Genomic DNA, 24,371 nt, shown 5'->3' with positions numbered 1-24,371 from the left:
CAACATTACCCCTTGCACTCACTTCTGTTCCGATTTTTCCCCTCCCACCCTCCACTCCCTCCCCTAGATGGCTATTAACTGCTGATTCTCCGCCCCTGGGCAGTGAGGCAGTCAACAAATGTCCCTTCTTGAATCTCAGTCCATCTGAATTTTGAGGAGACTGGACCAGAACCATGGACCACAGGCTAGAATCATGGCTTATTAAAGCATGGTTGGAGCAGTACCATTGGTTATTAGTCCTGGCTGGACTAGAACCGAGGATTATTAGTCATACTTGGACTACAGCCGTTTGTTATTAGTCATGGTTGGACCATAACTATAGCTTATTCATCCTGGATGGACCAGAATCATAACGTATTAGTTAACAGGGGACACTTGAGAGGGAATCTGCGTCTTCCCCAGGTTAGTTCATAAGGCAATCCCCGGGATGCCCACCTGAAGGGACAGACAGGACCCGCTAGGTGGAGCCCTGGAGCCGACTGGAGTGGGGGGGGGCACACCCGGAAGCGGTGTAGGCCCGCCGAACTACATTTCCCAGAAGGCAGTGCGGAGGGGGCGGGGCGGGGGCTAGGGACATTTCTGGACCTGCCGGGCCTGGCAATGCCAAGGTAAATGCCAGCGCCGCTGGGGACTGGGGGAGGAGCCCCTTACCTGTTCACGCCTCCACCCGCATCCCAAACTGTCCCCAAGCGACTAAACCTTTGGCTCATAATGACCTTGGGAGGATGGCAGTCCCTCTCCTACTCCTTCCGGGCCCCCAGTTTAGGGCCCTCAGCACACGGGTCCGTGTGTGGGAGAGGCCGCCTCCTGGGCTGATGGGTTAGAGGGGGCTTTTGGAGGAGAAGAGAATAATGAGAAGATGGTCCGCTTCGGCCCTCAGTCTGCCCCCAGCGGGGGAGGGTGTGAAGGGGAGGGACGGGGTTGTGGGGAGGGCCGCCCATCTCTGGCCCTGGGGCGACTTCGAGGAAGGTGGTGGGAGTGACCCTGCTCGGCCCATCTGGTGAACGGGGAGGGGGGGAGATGATGGCCAGTTTGGTTCAGATCTCTCCGCGCCTCCTCAGGGTCTGGAGACTGGGAGGGCGGGAACTTTGGGGGTCTCCCCTGCGGCTTCCCGGGGCACTATTCCATCCCGTGGGGAGGGGGCGGTCAGCGGCGGTCCCCCGTGCTCCCAACAACGCCTCCCAGAAGAGCTTGACTCCTTCCTTGTGCACCTGCCGGGAGACGTGGGAGTTTCGTTCTGTTTTGTTTGTGTTTTGTTTTCCCTCCCGGGAGAGATGTTGCATGGGGTCCCGTTCCCTGATCTCCGGAGATGAGGCGGGGCAGGAGCTGCGCCAGCCGCGGCCAGATGGGCGCAGGGTGGGGGAACGGGCACCCCTCCCATCTCCGGGCCCGCCGCGGCCTCCCGCCGCTTGCGGCCATCCCCGGGGGGTGGAGAGGAGGCGGAGGCGGAGGCGGCAGCCCCGGGGTCATCTGAGTCCCCGCACGCGCTCAGCTCCGGAAGGGCCGGCCCGGACGGAGCCGGAGGGAGGGAGGGAGGGCCGCCGGCTCGCGTCCCTTCCCCCACGCCCCACGGGAGAGGTTAATCCGCGGCTGCGCCGGGGGTTAGTTCCATGCAGGCTCCCGGGGAAGCTGCCGCTGCGTGATCGCTGCCCACTGAGTCGGGACGTCGGGGCCGGAGCCTGGACATGGCGGACACCCGAAGTGTGCACGAAACCCGGTTCGAGGCGGCCGTGAAGGTGATTCAAAGTTTGCCGAAAAACGGTGAGTGCATCCCCAAAGTCCCCGGCCCGGCCGCCTGCCGGGGCGTCTTCCCTTAGCCGGACTCGGTGACTTGGGGTCCTCCCGCCGGCGTCCGGCGCCCTGGAGAGCGAGCTCCCCGGCCCCCGAAACGCCCCCAGAGAGGCGGCTCTGAGATGGAAGCTGGTTCTGTTGGACTCAGCCCGCTTGCTCCTCCCGGTTCTGGATTGGTTCCGATGAAAGGGAGGGCAGCTTAGGATGCTCGTTCCGGTCGCCTGAGGAAATTCCTCAGTGGCACATCCGAAGTTTGAAGGAAAGTAGTTAAAAACCCTTCATTTTACAAACGGGGAAACTGAGGCCCTGATTGGTCAAGGTCAGGGACACGGCAAATGACATTTGAACTTTGGTCCCTGCCTCCGAGGTCCTAGTCGTTTCCCCTGCACCAAAGGAAAAGAACGGCAAGATTTTTTTGGCAGCACTGTTCTATTTAGGAATGCAAATATATAAAACATGATTCTCTCACCTAAGCTTACAGTTTAGGTCGCAATAATTTTAAGTTTTATTTTCCCTTTGTACTCTGCAAGTTTATCAGTGCTGCAAAAGTTCTTATGTTACCATATTACTAGGATATTATAGTATTAATTTCCATTTATTATACATTCTTGCATCTGGCCCAAGTAATATACACCTGTATCAAATAAAAAAGACACTATTTTATATATGTTTAGAATTCAGTAGTACTTTACTTTTCCAATTACATGTGAAGATAGATTTCGCCACTCATTTTTATAAGATTTTGTGTTCCAAGTTTTTTTCTCCCTTCTCCCTTAACTTCCCTCATCCCCAAGATGGCAAACAATCTGATTTAGGTTATACGGTCATTTTAAACATATATCCATATTAGTCAAGCTGTGAAAGAAAAATCAGAACAAAAGGGAAAAATCACAAGAAAGAAAAAGCAAACAAAAGGTATGTTTCAATCCTCATTCCATAGTTCTCTCTTTGATGCTGATGACATTTTCCATTCCCAGAAAGACAGTATTTTATAATGTCATTTTTCAAATCCCAATATTTTGTATTCTTTGTTTCTACAAAAAGAAAATTGGATAAGACAAAATAAAAGCCCAACCATTTTCCTCCATTAGTAACTTTAAGGTCAACTTTACTTTTTTTTCCCCCCATTGGATAATAAGAAAACCTGAACAAAAGCAAGACGTTAGGAAATTGATAAAGGAAAATAAGTAAATTGTAGGGAGAATAAAATTACTTGGGAGTTATTAATTAAAATGTTTGTTCACAAAGGCTTTTTGATGAATGTAATTTTAAGAATTATAAAGTGGTCAGGACCATGGAGTAAGATATAGAGTGCTGTGCTAAAAGTAATGAAGATCTTGGTTTAAATGTTGGCTTCTCATATCTGACCCCTACAAATCACTTGATTTTAGTGTGCCTTCATACTTGCATTGACAAGATTCATTTGTCAGAGATAGGGCTACAACTTTTTTGGAGTTGAAAGTGTTCTCAAATCTATTCTTTCTCCTGTGCAATTGGAGTATATGGCAATAAGCTATCCTTTTCCCCACCTGTCCTTTACCTAATTGGAAAAGTTGCATTTTACAGCCTTAGCTTATTTAGCTTCCATTAGCCTCTTGACATTAGATGGAACTTAATAAATACACAAGTTCTAATGACTGATCACTTTACAAAACAAGTTTGTCTATTTAACATGTGCTCTGGAAGGCAAAGCTTTTGAATCAAACCATGTGAACTTTTAGCACAAGGGTTATATTTTGTAAACCAAAAGTAAAAGGATAAATATTTAGAATGATTATTAGACAGTTATTTCTATTCTCCTTGAAAGATTTTTGGGCTATTTGAAAATATATGAACATTATGAAAAAAAAATATCAAAAGGCTGCAGCTTATTTTCCTTGTTCCTTAATCCTTAATAAGAGCCTAGGATAAACTTGAATCCTTCATGGAGCTTATATCTAGTTTGTCCTTGGCCTTCAGGAATTTAAATGCTCAGGAAGTATAATAGGGGATGTTATTAGATTTACAGGCTTATATACAATCTATTTTTAATTTTTTTGCTTAATAACTGAGTTGCAATGGAAAGATACTCTTTGGTATTTTGAGTTAAGATTATGTTTCCCGAACAGTTAACAGCATATAACGGAAGCTCCTCCCCCTCATCCCATTTCTTTCCCTCCTTGCTAGGATATGTTTTATAGTTATTCCTAAAAGCGTATTTACTATTCATTCGATGGATATTAAATATCTGATATATGTAAAAGCATTGTACAATTTTGGTGTAGTGTGAAATGCAAGGAAAAGTAAGAAATATTTCCTGCCTTTTAGTAACATCATCTATCTAGTAGAGGGTTTGGATAAGCATAGCATAGTAACTTAATACAAAAAAGATTATGATAAATGCACAAAAGAGACATTAGCAAGATCCACAGTGAGTTGAAAATTTCCAAAGAACATTGGAAATTGACAGACTTTGTAACTTTTGGCTAAATTGGACAAAATGTCTTTTAGATGTTCTTACTACAGAGTTAATCATCAGGACACTTTTGTAATTATTTATTCTACCTCTATCTAAAGGCTAACATAAAAGCTCATAGCTTTGTGTGTGATTTCTAGCAGAGTTGCAGCCACAAACACACTAGCTATGTGACATTGGGGCAAGTCATTGAACCTCTTTTTCCCCTCAATATCTTCATCTATAAAATGGGAATTATAAGAACATTTGCCTTCCAGAGGTTTGTGAGGATCAAATATGTTAATAATTGTACAGTTTTAGCATAATGCTTGGCACATAGTAAGTACTATATTAGTTTTTATTATGATTATTTTAAAAAACTGTTAAGAAATACCACCTCTATATGAATATTATGGAATATTATTGTTCGGTAAGAAATGACCAACAGGATGATTTTAGAAAGGCCTGGAGAGACTTACATGAACTGATGCTGAGAGAAATGAGCAGGGCCAGGAGATCATCATATATTTCAACAACAATACTATATGATGACCAATTCTGATGGACCTGGCCATCCTCAGCAATGAGATCAACCAAATCATTTCCAATGGAGCAGTAATGAACTGAACCAGCTAGGCCCGAGAAAGAACTCTGGGAGATGACTAAGAACCATTACATTGAATTCCCAATCCCTGTATTTTTGCCCACCTGCATTTTTGATTTCCTTCACAGGCTAATTGCACAATATTTCAGAGTCCGATTCTTTTTGTACAGCAAAATAACGGTTTGGTCATGTATACTTATTATGTATCTAATTTATATTTTAATGTATTTAACATCTACTGGTCATCCTGCCATCTGGGGGAGGGAGTGGGGGGAAGGAGGGAAAAATTGGAACAAGAGGTTTGGCAATTGTCAATACTGTAAAGTTATCCGTACATATAACCTGTAAATAAAAGGCTATTAAAAATTAAAAAAAAAAAAAGAAAGAAAGAAAGAAAGAAATACCACCTCATACCTATCAGATTGGCTAATGTAACAGAAAAGGAAAATGTTTGGGAAAATTGAAACATTAATGCACTGTGTGTGGAGTTGTAAAGTGATTCAACTATTGGAACTCTGCCAAAGGATTATAGAAGGGTTCCTACCCTTTGACCCAGCAAGAATTGATAAGTAAATAACTGTGTTATCTGTGTTTGAAATAACATCTCTCAGGAGATATGCGTATACATTGTGTGTGTGTGTGTGTGTGTATTACAAGGAAGACAGAGAAGGAAGTGGGAGGGAGAAAGGGAGGGAGGGAGGGAGGGAGAGAGAGAGAGAAAAAGAGAGAGAGAAAGTGCTAAAATTCAAAGAATTTTTCTCCCTGCAGTTTTGTAGGTTGTGTATTATGAGTGTTATCCCCATTTTACTCATCAGGCAATTGAAACTCTGAAGAGTAAAGTGCCTGTCTCTGACTATAAAGCTAGTATTTTGGCATGATTCATACCCAAAGCTTTTGACCCCAAGTCCTGTATTCTTCACACTATACCATTCTGTCCTTCAATATACAGGTTCTTAATAAAGTCTTGAACAGTTTTTAAAGTTTTGACTTAAAAAAAATAATTTAGCCATGATAGGGGAAATAGACACATATGACATTTAGAGGAAAATATCTTCCTGGGGTTCATCATCTCCATCACTTCTCACAACACAGGAAGATTCAGTTACTTTTCTTGTCCTACAGTCTGTTTAGCCATTCCCCAGTGAGCATCTACTTTGTTTCCAGGAAACACTGTAGCCATAAATAAGTTTAGCATATATGATGCCTAGCTTTTTATTATTGATTTTACACACTGCATTTTTAATCCTCACAAAAAAGGGAAGAGAAAAAGAAAGAAACCAATTTTGAGGTAACAGAAGCCTCATGGTCTGGTAGAAAAAAACTGGCTTCTGACTCTGCCACAAACATTTTGGGTAACCTGGATCAGCTTATTTCTTAGGATCTTCAGTTCCTTGTCTATAAAATGGGGAAACTGGCCTTGATAAATTCTTGGCTCTAAGTCTCTTCTGGCTTTACAATTTAGGTCTTCTCTATGTGGGTCAGGTGGAACAGTAATTGGTCCATTTCTGCTAATTCCCTGCTTGGATTCCATTGTGGCCTGAGGCCTGACCTCACAGGAAGAAGTTGGTATCAGATTTGGTTATTATTTTCATTAACCCCCCCTCTTGAAAAGCCTCTTGGATAACTGTACCAGTGCTAGGCAGGATCTCCTAGATAAGTATTTTTGTCAGCATTGAACTAGTTTTTTCTTCTAATTAGAAATAAAGTTTTTGTGTATTACATATTGTTGATAAAATCATGAATTTTTTCTTTCTAGCTCTTAGTGGACTTTAGCTCCACTACACTAGCTGAAGGCACTGTCCTGTGCCTAGAATCTTGCCTAGAATAGTCATTTTTGGTCCCCAAAACTAAAATATATTATGTACATTTGGATATTGCCTTCAGAAACGATGTAGAATTTGTAACCATCACATCTGCAATCCAAGTTATTAAAGTTGAAAAGTAAAGACAGACTTTATGGAGGATTATGTAAATTATTTTTTTAATTCAGAGTTGTGTCTTTGGACACAACCATAACCATTATCTATTTATTTGCATGACTGAATTTTAGTACATTTTAATTTAAAGCTCTGTTTTCTCTTCAGACTCATTTTATTGTGCATAATATTATAGGCATAATATTATATAGTCATACTATGTCTTCTGTTATGCAAGGTAATTTCCCTAGATCATAGATTTAGAATAGAAAGGATCTTAGAAGCCATGAAGTATATCCTGTTATTTTATATATGAATTTATACTTATTGTTTTTTGTTCTCAGAGAAGACCAAAATAACATTTCTGTGTTGGAATCAAGGTATACTGCGTTTAACTGTGGCTGATCAGACCAATATGAGCCCAAAAGCCTATACATAGGCATATATATGAGTAAAGTGAGATAAACAGGTTAAGTGACTCACTCAGGACCACAAAGTAAATAGAGGCAAAATATGAATTCATCTCTTTCTGATGCCATATCTAGCATTCTTTCTTGTTCAACAGGCTGTCTTTACAGCTTAGAATTTTTTTTGTTGAATACAGGAGTTGGAAATAGGATTAGGAGGGGGAGGGTGGTAGTGGAGGCAGAGCTGTGATTTTTCCTTGGTAAAGAGCAGTGATGTCAAACTCTAAATAGAAGTGACGGCTATTATTGTGTATGTTAGGATCCCTGTTGGTTGCATGTTGACTCATTTTTAACATGTAAAATAATCTTTTATTGTAATCCCATTTACATTTTCATCTGGTTTGGGGCTCATTGGAGGACCCACGGTGAACTCTCTCTCGCAACATCACTCAGTAGCTCGGGGTCTCAGAGGGTTTCCTGGGACACTGAGAGATTAAGTGCTACACAACCAAGATGAGTTGCAGGCTGGACAATGAGGCCAGCTGTTTACCTATAATGTAGTTTTTCATAGCTACAATTAGCCAATTAGGCATTTCTGTGCTTGTTTTCTCCTTTTCCTCATCTATCACTCAGATGCCTTGTGCCATTCTTAATCTCCTCCATCACTTTTGTCTTCCATGATGAGGTGGCTTTATTCCTTACCCAAGGGTAATCTCTCTACTTGTGGAAGCAATCCTATTCTTTCTTATCTCCAACATGTTTCCCCCCTCTGTCATCCCCACTCTGACATACATTTTTCCATCTCTGCCTCATGGCTCTTTTCCTACTGCCTACAACACATCCATGTCCCCCCCATTCCTCAAAAACCCTTGATCTCTCTGTCCCTGATAACTGTCATCCTTCATTTCTTCTACCCTCTGTGGCTAGCCTTCTTGAAAAGGAAGCATTGTAAGGGCCTCCCACTGCCTCTCCTCTCACTCTCTTCTTAATCTATAATTTAGCTGCTGACCTCAACAGGCTAAATCATGGCATTCTCTCAGTCCTCACTGCTCTGGACCTCTCTGTGGCCTTTGACACTGTTGCTCACACTTCTCTCCTTGTTTTGCCCTCTCTTTAGGTTTCTAGCTCACCACTCTCTCCTGGTTCTTCTCTGCCTTCTTTATTGAATCGTATTCCAGATCATACTGCCCAAGTGTACTCATTCCTCAAGTGTTGATCCTGGGCTTTCTTCTCTTTCCATTTATGCTATTCTACTTCACTTGGTGATGTGATTAGCACCTATGGATTTAATTACTGTCTTTATAGTGATGATTCTTAAATCTGCCTAGCCTAACCCAAACACAGCTCCAGCTACCTTTCAGACATCTTAAATTGCATGTCCAGTAGACATCTTAAAGTTAATGTGTCTAAAACTTGGCTAATACTGTCAAGGACAACACTGTCCTTGCAGTCCCTTAGGCTCACAAGCTAGATGTCATCCTGGACTCCTAACAGTCTCTTATCCCCCATGTGCAATATGCTGTGAAAACTTTTTGATTCACCTTTGTGACATCTTTTGAATATGACTTTTTCTTTATTCTAATACAGTATGATCTTAGTACAGATCTTCCTCACTCTTGGGTGTAGAGGGCTGAAACTATTGAGTCGATGCACTGAGGTCAGGACTGCCGAGCACTTGAGGCTAACTATTGATTGGACAATACTCTATGGGCATATGCTTGGAAAATGGTCCTTTCCACTGTCCTGTGCTGGCTCAATGATTGGTGTATACAGAGGATTGTAGGAGGGACTAGGGGGTGGAGTAAGAGTAGCCAGAGTCACTCTTTGGTGGTAGATGAGGGAGAAGACCGTTGTGGAGATTCAGCTTCCATCCTGTTCAATCCTGTGTCTAAGACCAAGAATAAAGACTAGGGACTTTTGCTTATCCTGACTCCGGCTGATTCTGGGGTGTCTGAGGTGCTAGCACGGTCATCACACTTGGGCTATTGTCCTTGCCTTTTGGTAAGCTACCAAAGCAGCTCTCCTAAGGTGATGATCTGACCATGTCCATTCCTTTCCCTTCCTCTCCCCCCAGCTTCTCTTTAATGAACTCTCTTGGCTCCCCGTCACCTTCAACATCAATTACAAAAACCTTTGTTTGGCATTCAAAGCTCTTCATAACTTGGCTCCCTTCTTGTTTTCCTCCCCCTTGCATCTTCTTTTACCTTATTCTGCCATGTTCCACTCAGTCTAGTGACACTGGGTTTGGTGTTTCTAGAATTTTTGTTGTTGAGTAATTTTTGTCATGTTATTACTCATTTTCAGTCATTTTTGTTGTGTTCTTACTCTTCGTGACCCTATTTGAAGTTTTCTTGGCAAAAATACTGTCGTGGTTTGCTATTTCCTTCTTTAGCTCATTTTTACATACAAGGAAACTGAGGCAAAGGGTTAAATGACTTGCCCTGTTCACGTAGTAGTAAGTATCTGAGTCTGGATTTGAACTCAGATTCTTTTTCTTTCTTTCTTTCTTTTTTTTTTTTTTTAATTTATTAGGCATATGCTTTAGTTTTTATTCATTTTGAACTCAAATACAAAAGGACAAGAAAATCTCATGTACACAGTACAACACAAAAAGAGAACTCAGTATGAAAATATGACTCTCCATTTCACAATTTACTTTTTAAAAAGTAATAAATACTAAACATCATTTTCAGTTATCCTGCTTTTTTTTGTGCTTCCTTCTGAGTTTTCTTTTGTTCTCTCCTGTCCCTTTTTTTACCCTCCCTTCCTGCCCCACACTAAAGAAGGCTACTATTAAATACGTGTGTGTGTGTGTGTGTATGTGTGTATGAGTTAAATCATACTATACATCGGATCTTCTTGACTTCAGGTTTGGTGCTGTAGTCTCTCTACTGTATTGCCTCACCTAGCTGCCCATTCTTGGAATACACCACTATCTCTCTCTTTTTTTTCTTTTTTGCTGAGGCAGTTGGGGTTAAGTGACTTTCCCAGGGTCACACAGCTAGGAAGTGTTAAGTGTCTGAAATCGCATTTGAATTCGGGTCCTACTGACTTCAGGGCTGGTGCTCTATCCAATGTGCCACCTAGTTGCCCCTTAAATCACTATCTCTTGACTCCAAGCATTTTCCTCCATATTTGGAATGCTCTCCCTTCTCATCTTTGCTTCCTAACTTCCCTGGTTTTCTTCAAGTCCCAATTAAACTCCTATATTCTACAGGAAGCCTTTACCAACTCCTCTTAATTCATATAAGTTGCCCTTTAAAAGAAGCTAAAACATGGGAGTGAAGAGGGGAGTGCATTTTCTTTTCTTTTCTTTTTTTTTTTTTTCTTTCTTGTGAGGCAATTGGGGTTAAGTGATCTGCTCAGGGTCTCACAATTAGGAAGTTAGTATCTGAGGTCTGATTTGAATCAAGTCTTCCTGACTCCAGGGTTGATGCTCTTATCCATTGTGCCACTCAGCTACCCCAAGGGAGTGCATTTTAGATATGGTGGGACATACAAAGGCATGTAAGGTGCTGGGGGGTGGGGACAGCGGAGGAGAGAACACTGCATCTAGAGTTTGATGATTGGGGGGTCCTCTGTGGGCAAGTTGCTTCCTTTCTCTGGGCTTCAAATTAAATGACCACAAAGATCCCTTCCAGCTCCAAATCTTTAATGTTGTAGGATGGGTTATTGGTGTTCAATCTTCATTTTTTTCCTCCAGGATCAAAACACTGTATTTTAAATTGTTTTCCATAGGTTCATTTCAGCCAACAAATGAAATGATGCTAAAGTTTTACAGTTTTTATAAACAAGCCACAGAAGGACCCTGCAACATCTCAAGACCAGGATTCTGGGATCCTATTGGGAGATATAAATGGTAATTATGAATGTGTGAAAAGGGGATTGTAACGATGTGTGATAATCAGTAATTTGGGATTGTTCATTTCTCTGCCATCCATAAGCCTTTCACAAAGTTTAGATTGATCCCCACTGCTTAAAGTTTAAGGAGAATCACACTCATACAGAAAAGAAGATCTTGATAAAAAGAAAAGAGAAAAAACAAAACAAAACAATAAAAGGGAACTAGGTATCCTAAAGGTTCTAGAAGAGTAAAAATACACCAGAAGAAAATTGGCCTGGTTGCTTGTGTCTATATTGTTTTGTTTCCTCAGGTAAAATGTGTGGGGAAAAATAATTTCTGTTTACCAACTAAAGTAATTTTGGTCTTTTTTGATAGCAAATAGGGATTGAGGGACTAAAACTAATATGGGATTATACCTAAAATCCCTGAAAAATGCACTTCATTGCTTTTTAATAGGCACAAATAGAGTCATCTTCTACCAGGAACTAAACTTACCACTGTTCCAATGCCAAAGTCTGAACCAAGGATGTTTTCAGGACACTTTTCCAAAAGGAAGCTGAATATGGCAATGGCAACTCTTCGTTGCAATTTCCAGAGATTGCCATCAGCTTCTAGAGTCTTATCTAATGTGTTTAGTTTGGAAGCCATATTTTATGAAAGACTTTGATTAGTCGGAGGCAGCCTCCAGAAAGGGAACCGGAATGGTGAAAGGTCTTGAATTTCTGCTACATCAGTACTAGTTGAAAGAATTGGCCTGAAGAAGAAAGGATTTAGCAGGGACAGGCTTGCTGTCTCTAAATATTTGAAGGTCAGATGGAAGACATGGTCTACTTAGCTCCATAGGGCAGAGCTAGGAGGAATGGGTGGAAATTTCTAAGAGGCTATAATTAGTAGAATGAGCTGTCAGGAAGGTTATAGTTTTTTCATCTCAAAGCAAAGTCTTGATGACTATTTGTTTGGTATAGTCAGTAGTCAGTAAACATTTATGAAACACTTATTATGTGCCAAACACTGTGCTAAGTGTTGGGGATACATAAAAAAATGTCCCTGCTCTCAAGTAGTTTATAATCTGAGAGAAAACAAAACACAAAAAGTTGGACAGTGCCAGGGGAGAGGGGGAGGAGAAGACAGGAGAAGGCACCCTACATGTAGGCCTAGTGGAGAAGTAAAACAAATTCCAAATAAACATAGCCAGATGAGAAAGTGAGATATTTTGATCTGAGCTTTCTCCTAAAGTGAAGATTTAGAATTCATGGCCCAACCTCAAATCAGGATAATGATGAAATAGAATCCCAAGACTGATGGGATTTTAAAGTGCTGAAATTGTCCCAGTAAGCTTTCTAGGGAATGGTGGTAAGATTTTCAAAAGGTATATACATGAAACCAGAAATTTTTACCATAGACAATTTTTTAAAAGGTATTAACACTTTTAAAAAAGCATATTAACTTTAACAAGGAAAAGGAATAGTGACTACTAAACATGTGATTTCATTGCTATAGGGAGCTGGGACGGGGAGGGTAACTTCTCTCATCAGTGCAGGGGAGAATTTTTTCTGCCCCAGATGCTTAGAGATATGCCTCACCCAAAGATTAAGTCATTTACTTGTTCAGGGGTTACAAAGGCCAGGCATGGCAGAGGCTTTATTCTAAATTCAATTTTACTGTGTAAAAGCAATTGATTTTCATGTAATCAAATACGTTTTATCTGACCTCTGCCATATTAATTTGTTTTGTCAGAAAGGAATACTATCTTCTTCATTTGACTCATTAATGAGTTCCATGTCTCCATACCTAGGACATACCTAGGTATCCCATACCTAGGACAAACATACAAATACATTCACAGAACACTAAGCACATTTAAAGAAAATTTATACAATCTGCTATATAAATTTTGCTAAATTCATATTTGTTAAATATGTTGTGCCTCTCTTGCTTCTCAAGGAAGCTTTACTTGCCTTGATTCTTTTACCCCTCTCCATTATCTGGGAAGCCCAAAGTCAGCTTTTTGCACTCATATCTCAAGTAGAGGAGGTAGTAAGAAAGTTAGAATTTATCAAAATTTATATAGCAGATTGTATAAAAAAATTTTTAAAAGCTGAGAGAAAGGGTAATTTTCTATGTTGTGATGTTTTCTGGGAGTCATTTACTTCCTACGTATAGCAAAACAACTTTTCTGTTCCAAAATGATTCTGAAGACTAAAACTCAGTCTCATAAACCTGTCTTCATTCTTAAAGTTCAGATATATCATATATGAAATTTTTGAGGTTAGGTTAGTGTTGGTGTAGTAGAAACAGCTGAATTTGGAGTCCTGATCTGTCACTTTTTATCTGGGTCTTTGTTAAATATCTTGAGCTTCTTTCTATTTCAGTAAAATGGGAATTGTAATGCTGCTTTGCCTACCTCAGAGAGTTATTGGAAAAAAGTCAAATGAAAACGTATCTAATTTTTTTTTTTGAAATATAAAGGGTTGTATAAATATCTGCTAGTGTTGGTATTCATATTATCTTCTGTTTAATATTACGGGTCTTCATTTATGGGTTTACTCTAATAATCTATTTAACCTTCCCCAAATATCCATATCATTGATCTTTCCTTCTATGTAATAATTTAATAAGCATCTTTTAAAGAATTCTCAGAAAATCTTTATCATAATATAGATGAGATATGGAGTAATTATGAATTTGTCTTTTTTTAATCCACATTTGCCATCTTTCTTTGGGGTACACCAATTAACAAAGGGATGAGTCCCCTCTTCCTAGGATGGCTCTACTAAAAGAGCCTGTTTCAAATTAATTGTGTCCTGTAGTTTGGCTGCAGATTCTAGTTTGAGGAACTGTCAGTCAGATATAAGATCTAAGATGTTTGTGTGGTCCTTCTTATTCCAATATTTTACTACTAGGGATGCTTGGAGTTCACTGGGAAATATGACCAAAGAAGAAGCTATGATTGCATATGTTGAAGAAATGAAAAAGGTAAGAACAATCATTTTGTGTAAAAGAAGATAAAACGTGGTTAGGACAGCTCCTAACATGATATTTTTTTCCTAAGGTGATATTACCTAGAAAAATTCTTAAATGAGGAGAATCTGGTGTTTGGGAAGTTCCCACTATCATGTGACTTTTTCCAGATTCTAACCTTCACATTAGAGATTGCTTTCATGTACAAGCAACATGAAATAGGAGATAGATTGCTGGCTTGGAGACAGAAAGACCTGGAGTCCCATCTTTATCGTGGTCCTTTTAGAGTCTTAGGAAGTTTTCTTAAGTTTAGAAGTTGAATTTGGAAGGAGTTCCACACCTCTAAGATCAGGAGGTTATAGGGTCAAAGATCTATTGCTGGGAGAGATCTTAGTGGCCTCGTGTTTTAACCTGTTTATTTTAGAGATAGGGAACTGAGACCAAGATACTAGTCCAGAGTCATAGAGGTATTAAATGGCAGACTTGGAATTTGAATCTTGAGTTCTGTAGCATATTAGCTCTCTTCTTGAGTGAGTCACTGTTCCCAGCTCCTGGGCCTTGCTTATGTAGGAAGCATTCATGAATTGAACCCTTGAATGCATTATTTCAGACAGGGAATACTCCCTCTTCCAAAACTGATTGCAAGTTTCTTAATGATCCTTATGAGTTTCTGAGATCTCAAAATTCAACAACCTGTGACCAATGTAGCTATTCATTTTCTGCAACTGGCTGGATTAGATCTCAGGTGCCAGACATATAATCTAACCTCAAGCCTTTCTAGTCAAGAGAAGGGTCTTCCTTCACCAAGGCATCAGATACTTTCCATGTACATATTGAGTTGCAGCTTAGTCTATAAATATTACCACTCCACCCACCTCCAGTAAAGGAGAAGCTTGTTTAAATGGTATTGAAAACTGGGATGCCAGTGAACTTCTCATTTAAGATTAGCAACTGGCAGTTTTATCCATATAAAATTGACTGTTATTATCCGATGTTAATTTTTTTAAAAAATAAATTTTTATTGATATCTTTTGTTTTTATGTCATAAAAATTTTCCCATCTCTCCACTCTGCTTCTCTCAGAAAGCCATCTTATATAATAAAGAATTCCAGGATTAATTTTTGAGTCCCTGGGTGAACACACTACTTTTTCTTTTTGAAAAGGAGATGGGGGGAGAGGGACAGCATTTCCTTATTCGATTTAAAGTTAATTTCAGAACTTAATAAGAGATTTTTAAAAATTATAGTTTGATAATGGGCTGAGGAGGAAAGGGGAAGGAAAGAAGAAAGAATGGGAGAATGTATCAAAGAAGATGGAGGTTTTAAAAATAATCCAGAGAAGATAGGAAGAGTAGCCTAATGTGAAATCTGGGCCTTGGGGGCTTCCTTATATAAGCTACAAACTTTAAATTTATAAAATAGAATAAATACTTAGTAGTGCCACATGTGTTTGGTCAGTATCTTCATTTATGTTTGATAGACTCATCTGATTTTTATCTTTTGCACTTTGACCAAAGTCTCACCCTTGGTTACATTTTCACAACTTCTGCTTCATGGACTTTGTTGACGAATTATTTGGGGCAGAAGTTAGTAATTTTAAGTATAGCTACCAAAAAGTAAGAATATCCTAATTAAAGATAATATAAAACTTTTTTTTCTCTGAATCTTTTGGTTAGATAATTAAGTTTTTACTTTATTGCTTTCCTGCCCCTGCAATTCAATTGCATTTTTAGAGACTATATCTTTACTCAGTTCCTTTGATATATATAAGGAAAATTGCCCATTATTTTCAATTCAGTTTATATTTTGAAATTATCTTCACTGTGTCTGTAGAAAACTTTGCTTCATTGGCAGAATCTAAAGGACTCGGCTTAATAGCTTGAATTGTTTACATTCTGAATCTGTTTTCCTCACTTTACACTTTAGCTGGAAAACTTTTTGAAACCAAAACACACAGCTTTTCCCCCACCTCTAGAGAAGGTGTGGAAAACTAATTTAATCTGACTTTGTAATTTAGCCATAATCCCATAATCTAAGGGAAAAAACAGTTTTAAGAGAAAGCAACTCTATTTAAGCTACAGCTGAGACATAGTAAAAGAAATAAAATAAAAGCATACATTTGGCCAAATACTAGTTCCAAAAAATATCAGTGGGACCAAATCTGTTCAAAGAAAGTCATAGCACTGGAACTACAGCAGGAATTAGCAGGATGGGATACACTGAATTAGCAATTAGGAGACCAGTTTCCGCAATATGGTTTTGTAATTTGATCTAGTCATCCTATTCATTTTCATCATCAATAACTCTTTATTGAATACTTTTGAAGACTATTTTTAAAAAGAATTTTTTGTCTTTAAAATGTTTTATTTAAAAGTTATACCACACAGACTTTCCCATTCTACATTAAAATTAGGCACATAGAATGGGGACAAACATTAATCAAGTAGTAGGCAGCCCCCCCACCTACTCAGGATGATTGGTAACAGGCTTTATGTATAAGGATAATTCCTTATGAAAGTTAATCCTCCCAAATTAATGTCATTAAAGATATAATAGCCTCTTTTTTTTTTTTTTTTTTTTTTTTTTTTTTTTTTTTTTTTTTGTGGAGGAGGGCATTTGGGGGTTAAATGACTTGCCCAGAGTCATAGAGCTAGTGTCTGAGGTTGGATTGTATCTCGGGCCTCCTGACTCCAAGGCCGGTGCTCTATTCTACACCTTGCTGTCTTAAGATCTTAATTTGGTGTAACGGATAGTATATCAGGGGTCCTCAAACTACAGCCATGGGCCAAATGCAGCAGCTGAGAATGATCATCCCCCTCACCCAGGACTATGAAGTTTCTTTATTTAAAGGCCCACAAAACAAAGTTTTTGTTTTTATTATAGTCCGGCCCTCCAACAGTCTGGGGGACAGTGAACTGGCCCCCTATTTAAAAAGTTTGAGGACCCCTGGTATAGATCTTCTGTTGATGTGAATGGGGTGGGGAAAGGTGGGATGATTGAAAGGGGGAAGCTGAACTTATAATGAATATTGTCTGCACCTTCTAGAAACAACCTGACTATTTTAAAGTGTGCTTCCTTTTTCTCTAACCCCAGTAATAAAAAGTAGTGGGATCTACAGCCCCAGATGTGCTTTCCATCCTAACCATTTTCACAGAATTCCCGGATAGCCGATATCATCAGTTTGGAGACTAGTTTAGTCTTTTTGAGACTCTTCCTGCCTTCGTGTTCATCTTCCTGAGGGCAGCTCCTATCTTCATGCTGTTTGGCTTGTTCTAAAAACTTGTCCAGAACAAAGAGATCTTTGTCAAATTGAGTCATCCCTTTTTGACCTTGCTGCCTGACAACTGAGGCAGAGAATTTCTTCTTGGGAATGGATCAGTTGGTCTTTTCTCAGGCCTGAAAGCCATACCCATACATACCTTTGTCTGGATTTTTGCCGAGTCTGTAAATAGTTGGAGCCGTGTCTTTGCCTCTTCTCCGAGCTTAGGCATCTACATTATATGCTTCATCTTCTCTACCAGTGTAACCTCGCTGACTCTCCTCAGTCTGGTTGGATGATTTCTGGCTACCCTGACTTTCATTGGACATCTGGTGACTGGGGACACCGAGATCAGGGACTTCTTCAACACTCCGAACGGGAATCAGAGTTGCTTTGATCTCTCATCGGGAGCTGCTCTGAAAACATTCCCTATCATGTCGTTCCCTTTTGTGGCCATTCAGTCTTATTTCTCCCTTTCCCCAAATCTTCCTGTCTCCTTTTTCTCCCCGGTCTTGGGTCCAGCTCGTCTTTCCTGGGCTTTCTGGGCCATTTATCAAGGTTCTTTCTCTTCATCTTTCTCCCTTTGCTTTGGGGCCATTTTTTTCTCCACTGGAGCCCCTGTCTCCACTGCCTCACTAGCCTTATTATTATTACTGAAGACAGTTTTAGCAAGTGTGACAAAGCCTTCATTAATGTGAAGTGTCTGCAGTGCTTTTCCATCAGCAGGCAGATGTTTTCTATCGAAATAGTTTAGCTCTTTACATTTTTCCACTTTGAGACATAGGAGGGAATTTCCCACTCTTGAGGCTTCTTCACAGTAATCTTTCAACTAGGAGAATACATGAGAGGTGCAGGAGGAGCAGGGCCATGAGGAATTTTGTTATTAATTTTGACTCTTGGAGGTGCCATGGGATCTCTTTATATTTTCTCCATTCAAATAACACTTTGCTCAGTTTCAGAACTGAATGGCTTTCTCTTTGCTGACATGAGCTGGAGCTATATTATCTGCAGCTCAAACTGGCATAACCTTCAGTATTCTTCTGAGATGCAAATTTCTCTAGGACCATCCATGTTTTTTCTGTAACCTCTTTAATGTCTTCTTTCATCAAGTCTTTGTAGTTCTGAGTCATCTCAATTAAAAACTTCTTTGGGAACCAGGTCAGTGTACTTACTATAAGTGACCATGTCTTTTGATTATTCCTGCTAAACAATTATATCATATTTTTTCACTGTACATCTACCTGAATGGTCAGTGCACTGGACATTTCTTTCTTTCTTCCCATATTCAGTGGTATTGGGCCATATGTATTTCTAGAAAGGCACTTCTGTCTCCAAAATCTCTAATAAATGAGGTAACCAACTTTTCCAATACCCAAAAGGGAGAGTTTTCTTTGTAATGAGACTAGTGCAACCTACATTTTCTTTCTGATCTTGCCCTTTCCCTCAATGTCAACCTGGTCCTTAAAAAGCTGAGTTGGAGAAGGTAAAAAGCTGGTAAGTGTTGTCTTCTTCCACTGCTTTCAGTGCTTATGGAAACTGAGCTGGGGAGGGTTTACTAGGTCTAAAGTAGAATTTTTTAAAAATTTGTAAACCTAATATAATAAATTTTAAATTATCTTTTTCTCTGCTTCATTAATTCAAGTCATTAAATACTGGTTTCAGACAGATAGTTAACAATAGTTCATGTACCTTGCACAGCTTAGGGCTCTCCTTCCTAAAGAGAAAATTTGAACAGTATTCTTATTTGTTAACATCTTATATGAAAGAGCATTCATTAATGGGAACAGGCAGTCATTAATAATTTAATGGTTATATATTGCCAGCCTCAAATTTGCCAATATTAAAACCAATAACTATTGTCATTTCAAATATGTTTTATTTTATTTCTTTCTTACAAGGTAAAATCGGTAGTGGTAATAAATATGTTTTGAATTAAAATAATAGACTTATTAATTGCTAACTTAATAGTAGATTGTCATCCATGTAGAAGTCATTTTGCTTTAATATTTTTATTTTCCTCAGTTACCTGCAAAACTATTTTTTTACATTTGTATTTAAAATTTTGACTTCCAGATTCTTCCCCTTCTTCTCCGCTCTTTTCCCTCTCCATGGAAAAAGCTCGTGTGAAGTTATGTAAAACATTAGAAGTCATTTCAAAGTGAAAATAGTGTTGCTAGACATAATATTATTCTTTTATCAGGTTTAGGAGGTCAGCCTGATTTTAAGATTTATTATTATTTATTATTAATGAGGGCATAGAGAATTGGGGGCAGGAGGTGGGAAGTAGAGGATCCAAATTCTATGAACAAATAAAACATATGCCTAACCAGTTTATTATCTTTTCTCTTTGGAGAAGTTTTTTTTTTTTTTCTTAAACTCGCTTACTCATGAATGAAATCTTGGTTTGCAATGAGGCTAACTACTTTTGAGGCAGTCTATGGATTAGTATGTGTTCAAGAATTCCCATTTTTAGTTTTTGTTGTTTTTTCAACTGAATAACTTCTGTATGTAACAGGCTTTACATGTGATGATATGTTAAATGGATACATAAGGCTCCCTGCTGCCCCTTCATAGTTAGGATTAGGGCCAAGGAAGAGACTGTGCACAACTTAAGAGATCATTTTGTTTCATTCACACAGTATTATTGCTCAGTCTTTTTGTATTCCAGTGCCCTGGACTTTATTACATTAATAACTAGTTAACTGATCAAAGACCATCATGCGTTTCCTCTGCTTTATAAGTCAGTTGCTTCATAAAATGGACTTCATAGTAGAAATACTTATAGATGCTTAATTATTTTAGCCATTACATTAAGCTCACTTAGAACATGTGTACTTATGTCTACTGTACTTAATAAATTTGGATATTTTATGTAAATGAACTTCATGTCTCAGGAGTAAAAAAATAAAATAAAATAAAATTGGAATATTTGAAGCCAGTGTAAATCAAATGAATCCTTTATTTCTGATTTCATGAGACTTGTATTTTGATCACAGATTCTTGAGACCATGCCAATGACGGAGAAAGTTGAAGAATTACTCCATGTAATAGGTCCATTCTATGAAATTGTAGAGGACAAAAAGAGCAGCAGAAGTTCTGATTTAACCTCAGGTTGGAATACAGTATTCTTTGTTATTTAGCAACTGACTATACCATGAGTTGAGATTATTGTATTTTCAATGGCTGATATATTTTACAACAGTGCTGTTTTTCTAAGCTACATTTTAAAAAATTCATTCTCTTATTTTTATATACCAGTCCGATTGGAGAAAGTCACTAAATATTTAGAAGGTAGGAATGATGAAATTTACATATTCATGTTTTCATTTTTGTTTTTATCTGTCAAGAGAATGCTATTCAGAATTTTGCAGCTATTACTGAACTTGCCACCTGTGAGTTGTCACTTGAAAATAAATACTCTATGTATGTTTTCAAAAAGAGATCTTTTTCTCCAGAAATTATCTTTTAAAACTTGTCTTAGTGACAAGAGGGATTTGACAGTGGGATGATTAAAAAAATGAATATTACTACAAATGACAATATAAAATTTGCTTTTTCTTTGCATACTTATAAGTACAATGATAGTCTAAATCCTTTTATCTTAGTTCTGATGGCCATATGCTATTCATAGTAGTATCTAGAATTGTCATTATTGTTGTTGGCTTGCTTCCTTCCAGTCATGTGTGTTTAAGATGGTTGTTTATTTATTAGGGTCAGTATCACATACGATGCAAAGATTTTTACAAAATCTGACAGGTGGCAACTAAGTTATTATGTCATTATGACAAAATTTTTCATAATTGATTTTCTTTTAAGTTAAATCCTTATTTTCCTTACTATTTCAGAAATCACATTGTAGCAATACTGTAGTTGAGATAACCTTTCCCCCATTTACTGCTTACTGCTGTTAAGATATTTTCAGTAAATTTTGCCAAAGTGAGTCTTGGATAAAACTCATTAGTGAAGTCATTGATTAAATTCTTTGGGATAAAATTGGAAAAACAAAAGATAGTAAAGATGACTTTTTAATATATTGATTGAAAATTCTTTTGATAGAAATGTGAAAACTACGTTATTGTATATTGAAATTAATTGGGATACTTTAAATTTAATCACAAAGATATGAGATGCAAATATTTCTAAATGTTCACTTTGAATACTAGACTAATACTTAAGATAGAAATTTATTTATAATTTCAGCAGGAAGCTGGGACTGTTTTTAGCATTCATCTTTAAAATATGGATTATAATAGCTTTAGTTAAAGTAGTTGGATTTGAAGCTGTAATCTTTATAAGCATTTCAAACTTATATATTCACTACTGCTGAATCTGCAAGGGAATGATACTGGAAGTTCTCCCTTCTAATTCATGATTTCTTTTCACCTTTAACCTTTTCATAAGACAGCTTTTGTTAGAAGAGAGCTTGGTGCTGCTTCTTTGAATGCTTTGCTTGATCTGATTTTGTCAAGAGGAGGGATTCTTCCTAATAAGTTGTACTTGCACTAAGTCCCTTCAGTCCATTCAGATTGGAATGAAAAAAATTAGAATTCAGAATTTTAAGGCCAACTTATAAGGAAATTCAATAAACTTATTTATAATAAAAGGCACATGATACACATCTGTAGCTTGTATTTTGTACTGTAGTTATGTGCATTAGAAAAGTATAAAATACAGTATACCAGCCAGGGAAGGATAGACCATTTCTAACTAGGGCAGTCTTGAAGAGCTCGCTGGATGAAGTAAAGTGGCACCTTAGAGCAGCCTTAAAAGATAGATAGGGCTAGAGGCAGAGATGAAACATCATGGCATCAGTCTTTAAAAGGACCATGGCATTCTCCTGCTCTGAGACCTTTTCCTCCGGGCTCCAGAATACCAAATGTTTCAGTCTGGCAACGTAATAAAGCCTTCACAGTATGGCTCCACCCTGTCTCCTGAGTCAAATGGCTCTATTATGTTCCCTGAATTGGACATTCCTATCTCTTTGCCCCCACTTTTCCTCATGTGTGGAAGGTAGTCTGTGTTCACTTTGTTCCTTCAGGCCTCAGCTCAGATGTAGCCATGAAGTCTTTCCTGATTACCTTCACCTTCTCAATTATTAGTGTTTTGGCCTTCCTGAAATTGTATTATTTTTACTTATCTGTATGCCTGGTGTATTTTCATAGTAGAATGCGTGCTCTTTGAAGTCAGAGAGTGATTCTTTTTTGTCTGTGTTTTCCAGAGACTAGTGCAGCATCTCATACTGGGTCTTAGCATTTGTCTAATTGAATTTCACATGGTGACATCAGATTCTGGAAGTCTTTGAATGGAATGCTAGGATGAGATGTTTAGTAAACGATAGTGAGTAGTTGAAGGGGTTTGAAGAGAGAGGATACCTTGATTGTATCTGTGCATAAAGAAATCAATCCGGTCTCTGTGAAGAATATATCAGAAGAGACCAACTGGCTGCAAGAAGGCCACATAGGAGACTCCTGCAGTAGAAAAATTGGAGCCTTTCAGCCGTTTTTCATGTTTTGATTAGGGAACTGAATATATGTCTTCATATGTATCAGATATAAAAGTAAGTATGTAGGTAGATAATTGTTAGTAGGTAGATCATTTTTTCCTTTTTCTTTCTTTCTTTTTTTTTTTTTTTTTTTTTTTTTTTTTTTTTTTTTTTTTTTTTTTTTTTTTTTTTTTGCTGAGGCAATTGAGGTTAAGTGACTTGCCCAGGGTCATACAGCTAAGAAGTATTAAGTGTCTGAGGCCAGATTTGAACTCAGATCCTCCTGACTTCAGGGCTGGTGCTCTATCTACTGTGCCACCTTAGCTGTCCCTCTTTAGTATTTTCTTAATAACTTTCATAATCTTTCTATTCTTTTGGAATATTTTCTAATCTATGATACATTAAAAACCAATTCCCGAATACCTTTAAAATGGTAGATTCTAGCTGAGATTGTGTGTGTGTGTGTGTGTGTGTGTGTGTGTGTATCTTCCTCTACATGCAACATGTGTCCCTTACTTCATCTTCCTAAGTGACATTTCTACTTTCTCACATGGTTTTAGAAATTTTGATAGATTTGTTCCCTTTTACATCTATTTGTTGCTTCATTTATTAAAATTTTTTGACTTTTTAAAACTTGTGCTAGGAGTTTATGAAAGTGAGATCAGTACTTTGAACTATAGTTATCATAGAATTAGTCTTTATTTGGCTGTTTTTTTTACTTAATTCATTTTTTAAAAATTCATTGGATGGTCCACTAAGTCATTGTATCATGTTGACTCCTCAGATTGCTTAAGACTGAGAAGTTACCGTGGATTTCCATTTCTGTCTTAGCACATTAAACTAGAAAAGGTCTGTTGTACCAGAGTAGTTAAGCAGGCATAATAACATCTCATAACAAGTTAAGCCAGTCTTGCCAGAGCATTGTAAATATTCTATTGAAACTGAAACCTAAATTTATGAAACTTAGATTAACTTTTTCATGTCCATTGTAGTGGAGTCAAAAATCCCACCAATGACAGAGAAATAGAAAGGACACATTTTAAATCACTTTTTTTAAGTTTGAGAATATTCTTTTTCTCTTCTCATCCATCATCCATCCACTGCTGAATTTTGTAATCATCAGGTTATATAACCTGAATAGTTTTGAATCACGTGTACATATGTATAATGAAAGCCAAGGAATACCGAGGTGTTTCAGGAAATGGAATGAGTGATTAAGTAGATAGTTTTTCTCATTTTAAATATACATAAAGGAGTCTTTGCTCATTTATTATGGAACCATTCCAGGACTTCCTTCAAATAAGCTAATACTGTGTCATACTTATGATACATTCAGTATGCAGAGAAAGCTGCCAAGGAGAGACCACACGTCAAAAGACCACAGCTTATCCAGGCACAAGAGGGAGGCCTACAAACAGTGCATTGTTTGTAGTGTTTGGGCTGGCAACTTATATTGGATCTAAGATGTTTGATGGATAAAAATGAATTGTGAAACTGCTTATAACATCATTTTTATGGCCTTTAGGTACTTTTCTAGCAACAAACCTCTAAGATAAATAGCTAGAGGAGCATTGTGATTTCAGTTGTGTACATTAAAGACCTTGGTGCTCAGGAGCAAACTGAATTGTGGGTGTTCAGAAAGTGACTAAGTGTTGGAGGCAGGATTTGAATCCA

General features: G+C 38.3%; 1 protein-coding gene and 1 pseudogene across 4 annotated transcripts in view; one reads left to right on the top strand and one right to left on the bottom strand.

The window, feature by feature from the left end:
* Nucleotides 1-1,663: 1,663 nt before the first annotated feature.
* The window catches only part of ACBD5 (acyl-CoA binding domain containing 5), a 58,690-nt gene continuing 35,982 nt past the window's right edge, over nucleotides 1,664-24,371 (top strand). For 3 of the 4 annotated variants that reach the window (XR_004229781.1, XM_031939829.1, XM_031939827.1), the window contains exons 1-5: nucleotides 1,664-1,761; nucleotides 10,891-11,011; nucleotides 13,900-13,972; nucleotides 20,212-20,326; nucleotides 20,474-20,506. Coding sequence is in view for 3 of the 4 variants with exons in the window: in XM_031939829.1 (XP_031795689.1) it covers nucleotides 1,686-1,761; nucleotides 10,891-11,011; nucleotides 13,900-13,972; nucleotides 20,212-20,326; nucleotides 20,474-20,506 (418 nt within the window). In the remaining variant the exon portion in view is untranslated. The remainder of the gene's footprint in view (nucleotides 1,762-10,890; nucleotides 11,012-13,899; nucleotides 13,973-20,211; nucleotides 20,327-20,473; nucleotides 20,507-24,371) is intronic. The other variant, XM_031939828.1, reaches the window with a different exon arrangement.
* LOC111721158 lies at nucleotides 17,679-19,935 on the bottom strand (annotated as a pseudogene).

Source organism: Sarcophilus harrisii, chromosome 5, assembly GCF_902635505.1.
Source record: "Sarcophilus harrisii chromosome 5, mSarHar1.11, whole genome shotgun sequence".
Classification (NCBI taxonomy): domain Eukaryota; kingdom Metazoa; phylum Chordata; class Mammalia; order Dasyuromorphia; family Dasyuridae; genus Sarcophilus; species Sarcophilus harrisii.
This window is presented reverse-complemented; position numbering and strand designations above follow the sequence as displayed.